Source organism: Egretta garzetta, unplaced genomic scaffold (genome assembly GCF_000687185.1).
Source record: "Egretta garzetta isolate BGI_Z169 unplaced genomic scaffold, ASM68718v1 scaffold168, whole genome shotgun sequence".
Taxonomy (NCBI): domain Eukaryota; kingdom Metazoa; phylum Chordata; class Aves; order Pelecaniformes; family Ardeidae; genus Egretta; species Egretta garzetta.
In genome coordinates, this window is record NW_009260675.1 from 1742739 (window position 1) to 1748727 (window position 5989).

Sequence of the window (5989 nt, forward strand, 5' to 3'; positions counted from 1 at the left end):
CCCATCTTAAAGTGGTATTGCCAGCTTCTGGCCAAGAGCCTTTCAGTCACAGGACCAAACACACAGTAGGCGCCAAGACCCAGAGGTTACAGAGTCCATTTACCATTGACTATTTTATGCCAGTTATCTTTAGCTCTGAATAATTACATTCAAGCTCACTAAAATATAAGCCACACATTTGGTTTTCTCTAGCCTCCTCTTACTGAATTCCAGGGCAGCCACTGAATGAAAAGGATGTACCTGATGGCACTTATTTTTTGCTTAAAATACGCCTGTGCCATACATTACTTAAAAGGGTGTCTTTTGCATTACTACCTTTTACTGACATTCTCCAAGATTTTCTACACATGATTTTAACACAAAAAAAAAAAAAAAAAAATCTATTCCAGCTGCAGGTCATCTTAACAATACAGGTTCACACTTCTGAAATCTGATGTCCCCCTTTAGACTTACAGTAAAAGCATCCTGCTCTATCTGGGCCATATTTGCAAACTGCATTTTAATAGTCAGTGAAGCCACATCTATACACCATGGTGAAGATGTTTCTTTTGGACATTGGTTTTTGCATGCCAAAAGAAATTTCAGGAACTTAATATAATGCTGAATTATTTCACTGACTATATAACTTCAGAACTCTTCAACAGTAATATTGCATTAATAGTATGACATTCACATCGCTATTTTTTTTGTTTTCAAGGTTTAGATGTTGTGTATAATGCAATTTAGCACACAGGTGTTTTCAAAATGTTTTACAGCTGTTTCTAGTTTCTCTTTCTCCACAGACAAAAATACCCTTTGCTTGGGAAAAAATTTTATTTGAATTAAATTGATATAGAGCTGATCTAGATCAAGTTCATTTATTGTCCGTATATATAACTTGTTGAACATGCTCAAATAATTATGGAGTCACTTCTGCTTGAGAATAGGGACCAAGAGTATTTAAGCTAAATTGTTTTACTTTGAATTTGTTGCAGACCAAAAGCTGACATAAAGTCAGGGCTTTGCTGCTGAGAGATATTTTACTATGCTATGCCTGTATATGTCTATACTACTGTTTGTTCTACAGTAACTTAAATTCTGGGATAAAGATACTGAAATTCTTAATTTGGAAGGCAAAAAAACTTGCAGAACTTGCAAAATCTTAACTGAAGTTTCAACACTGAACTTTTTGAAAATATTTCTGTCAATTTTTTCCATGACTTCTAGAAAGTAGATCTTTCATGAAAAGTATTTTGAATTTTCAGAAAAAAAAAAAATCTATTTTTTCTGCTTTTGACAGCCATAATCAAGTAAAAGTTAATTTTATTTTAATTCTAAAAAAATCCCAAACTTAAGCTAATTGTGTGTGAGCTTGGTTTTTTGATGCTCAGAAGAGCCTAAAGCACTAACTCAAAACATTATGTCTGCTCTGACATCTTTACATAAACAAAATTAGTTTTGGGTCAGCTTTATAAAAATTCTGTTCTAAAATCTTGAGAGATGTGACTTCCTGAAGTCAGTTCCGACTCTGAAGAACAATGATGCCGTTGGCATACCACACAGTACAGCACCTTTAAGTGTAAATATCAAGCAACAAATTATAAGCAAAGCTCTTTTCTCGGGGTTACTCAACACTGGTTTTTAGGAAGACTTAATTTACTGTAAACAAGAACCTTACATTTCATCCATTTGACATATGCATCTTATTAGCAACAACCTCAAGTTACTACTGGAATTGTTACCCTTGTAACCCTCTAGATTAGACATTAGGAAAAAAATTTTCACCAAAAGGGTTGTCAAGCATTGGAATGGGCTGCCCAGGGGAGTGGTTTCAAATCCCTGGAGGTATTTGAAAGACGGGCAGACGAGGTGCTTAGGGACATGGTTTAGTGGTGGGATGGCAGGGTTAGGTTAATGGTTGGACTTGATGATCTTAAAGGTCTTTTCCAACCTAAACAATCCTATGATTCTATAGGATCAGATCATACTCAGTGCTACAGCTGCTTGAGAGGGTTCTGCTGAAATAGCTTTGTTTAAATGGAAAGTGGACATCTTTCATTCTTCCCAAAACACCCTATTTTCACCTCCACCCTAGCAATTTTTGGCTTCCAGTATTTTCTAGATAGCAATCTGAAGGCTACTGAAGTGGCATAGAAATAAATAAATCGTACTTTTCATCATTTTTTCATGGAGAATAGCTTGGCACATAAAACTACGCAATAAGGAAACAAGTATCTCACTTTTGCTCCAGGGTAGCCAGGAATACCATGTGGTCCTTGATCACCAGGTTCTCCTTTCCTCCCAGGCTGGCCATGGGTTCCTGGAAAGCCAGGAGGGCCAGGGGGACCAGTAGAGCCCCTTCTGACTTCATCACCCACAAGGCATTTAGTGCAATCCCCTTCTTCGCCTAAGGAAAGGATTGGAAAGAGAAGAAAGAATGCTCTGTCACACCAAATAGACGTTCAGCTGTATCCATTTTATATATAGACTTGAGAATACTTGAGTAGTTTCTCAAATACTTGAGAAAAGTATTTTTTTTCTTACAAGAAACTAACACAACATTTCCTTGTTGTGTTAGCCCCAAATCAAATTCATTGGTCCCCAAGCACATCATAGTTCAATAAACTCAGACTGCATACAACAGGAGCTTTACACAATGCATAACAGCAGATCATCTATCGCATCATTGTTATAACCTACCTTTAGGTCCTTTTCGTCCTCTTTGCCCAGGAAAACCTTGCACACCAGATCTACCTGGAATCCCCTCCTGTCCTTTTAATCCAAAGAGAGAACCTAGAAGTTTAATTAAATAAAAATATAAATTAATCTACTGTAGATTTACTTTCCTTCTCTTCCCTTCCCATTCCTTTGAGCTGCACTGAATCTTCCCTTTTCTGTTTCCCCTAATGTCATTTACTCTCTAACCCAGCCTGTTGTTATCTACTCCCTGCTCTCCTCCTCTCTCCCTTTGCTCACAGCTTCCCACACCCGTGCTCAATAACTTCCACCTGCTGCAGCAGATGATCCTTGCTGTTCTTTGCTCTCTCTCACCCTGAATTCCTTTGCGCCCCTTTCTCAGCGTATCCAGTACCACAGATCGCCCGCTCCGATCACCTCCTGCACATCCTTTTCTCCACTCCTGCTCCTGCACTGCAGCGTGGGTGCTTTTCACAGAGGCACAGCACAATCTCGGTCAGAAGTGGCCTCTGGAGGCCACCTGGTCCAACCCTCTGCTCAAAGCAGGTCCAGCCTCAAAATTACAGCAAGTTGCTCAAGGCCTTGTCTAGATGAGTACTGTGTATCTCCAAAGATGGGGAGTCTACAACCTCTTTGGGCAACCTGTTCCAGTGTCTGACCACCCTCATGGTGGAAAAGGTTTTCCTAATATCTAAGCAGAACTTCCCTTGTTGCAGGTCGTGACCATTGCTTCCTGCCCTGTTGCTGTGCTCCTTAGTGAAGCAGCTGGTTCCATTTTCCCTATGACCTCCCGAGAGGTAGGGGAAGACGGCAGTAAGATTCCCCTTAGCCTTCTCTTCTCCAGGCTAAGGAAGAAATCCAGCTCTCTCAGACATTTCTGGACACTCATATCTCTCCCCCAGCCCAAAACAGACCTTTTTTTTTCGGATGTTGCCAGGAATGTCTAAAAACCATGCAAACCTTTCCTTCATTGATGAGCATACAACACTTCTCCCCTGTGTGTCCTCCCCACCACCCATTTAATTTCATTCTCTCAATCTACTTTCTCACTTTGCCTTGATAAGAGCTACCTTTAAAATAAGCAATGATGTTCCTGTGAGTTTTCATCGCCTCTCTTCATGTACTTACCAGGGGATCCAGTGGGACCAGGTGGACCACGGAGTCCTGGCGTGCCGTGCTTACCCGGAAACCCAGGTGGGCCTGACTGATAGGCAGGAGATCCTGATTCACCTTTTTCACCTTTTGGTCCCATTTCTCCAGGTAAGCCTGGCTTATCCCCATTCACTGAAACAGAACCAGGGAAGAAGTTCAGGACAATTTCTTAAGAATGCTGCTCAAAGAGCTATAATGCAGCAGAAGGGGAAGTTCACGCAACTGCATCTAGCATGCAAGGAAAAAATGGAGGTATTTAGCATAAAGCAAATACAGTAACCGCACTTTTCATTGAGCAAATCAATAGCAGCTACTGAAGCAAGGCTCTGTCATCACCTCTACTTCAGTTGTTTTTGCCTGAGCCCTATTGAGGCTGAAGGAAAATGCTGCTCTCAGTTTTTGCCTCCGCAGTTAGCTATCTACCACTCTGCACTCCATATTCCAGTCTGCACATGTATTCCACCCCCTCCCTGACCCTGTATCAGTTAAAACTCGCTATAAAGCTAAGCTGTTGGAACCTGTATTGCTGGGATATTACCATCGGAGAATCCAGGAAGACCAGGCAGCCCACGATCTCCCTCCTCTCCTGGGTCTCCCTGTAGTCCAGAAATGCCTGGAAAGCCTGGATCACCTCTTTCACCTGAAAGACATCCCCAGTTCCACAAAAGACATGTTAGTGAGATGCTGTTTGGAACTCATAAATGCCAACATGTGATACGCTGCAGGTTGCCCAATTCTTAAAAAATACAAATGAGGAACTTCAAGGGCTTCAGAATATTAGAATTTACAATAGTTTCTTAAAGGTAGCTTTAGAAATGCAAAAACCTGCTACCTCACGCTGCCTCAGTCTGAATAAAGAAATATGTCTGAGAGATTTCTGTAAAGCCCAAATACCTGGGAGCTGAGCATGGCCTGTTGACATGGAGCCACCAGGCCCAGGAAGGAGGAGAGTATCTCTCAGCTCATACCAATACGCTGCTAGAGCTACACCGCTCTTGGGAAGCACAGAAGACCAGCTCTCTGAGGAGAGCCCCTCCTTAGAATCATAGAATCATTTAGGTTGGAAAAGGTCTTTAAGATCATCAAGGCCAACCATTAACCTAACCCTGCCATCCCACCACTAAACCATGTCCCTAAGCACCTCATCTACCCGCCTTTTAAACACCTCCAGGGATGGGCACTTGACCACTTCCCTGGGCAGCCCGTTCCAATGCTTAACAACCCTTTCGGTGAAGCAATTTTTCCTAATGTCCGACCTAAACCTGCCCTGGTGCTACCTGAGGCCATTTCCCCTTGTCCTATTGCCCGTTACCTGGGAGAAGAGACCAACACCCACCTTGCTACACTCTCCTGTCCAGGCAGTTGTAGAGGGTGATAAGGTCTCCCCTCCTTTTCTCCAGGCTAAACAAGAAGTTGTCATTGTAGCAGGTGTATGATATGTAAGCTTTCCTCTATTGCCCAGTACCAAAAGCATCTACCTGGGCCCAACTATTGCCTGCAGAAAACATTGTGCCCTTGTCAAAGCTCAACGACACTTGGGGACATGCGGTGTGTCCAACCCCCTGCCTGCTCCCGTCTCTCTCTACACAAGTCTCTCCTGCTCCTAAAATCCCAGCAGGGTGTTCAGGGTGATTTGAACAATGTTTCGGGCCTTGTGCACCCTTTATCCGGGAGGAAGGGATTTGTTAGACCTGTTGCCTTTCAACAAGACTAGTAAGCTCAACGGTATGAGGATGGCAGCTGGAGCAATGGCATGTGATCATCCTTGCTGTTTGCTGGCACCTTCCCTGGAATAGCGTTGGCCTTGGCAAACTGGTATCACTATCTACATATTTCTAATCTGGCCAGCCAGAGCCACCATAGCTCTGTGGGACAGCTGACGGTGGGTGCTACAAGCCTAGTGAACAGACCACAAAGGAAATCTGTCAATTTAAAAAGGGGAAAAAAAATCCTCTTCTATTCCTCAAAGCTTTTTTAATCTTTTTTTTTTCTTTTCTTTCTAAATATTAGATTATAAGAATGGTCTCTGCTGTGCTGCACTTTATCGAGAGTCTCTGAAACAGGACACGGAAGACAGACTCTCCCATTCTTCCTTTTACTGGACACAGTCATGCTTTTTTTGCTTGTTTCTTTTCTGTGGACACAGGAATGCATGGACGCC

General features: G+C 42.5%; 1 protein-coding gene across 1 annotated transcript in view; it reads right to left on the bottom strand.

The window, feature by feature from the left end:
- COL4A2 (collagen type IV alpha 2 chain) overlaps window positions 1-5989 on the bottom strand; it is a 111052-nt gene that overhangs the window by 31901 nt on the left and 73162 nt on the right. Inside the window, 4 exon segments of the mRNA XM_035901165.1 lie at window positions 2220-2386; window positions 2680-2772; window positions 3805-3960; window positions 4367-4468. Of these exon segments, the coding sequence (XP_035757058.1) occupies window positions 2220-2386; window positions 2680-2772; window positions 3805-3960; window positions 4367-4468 (518 nt within the window).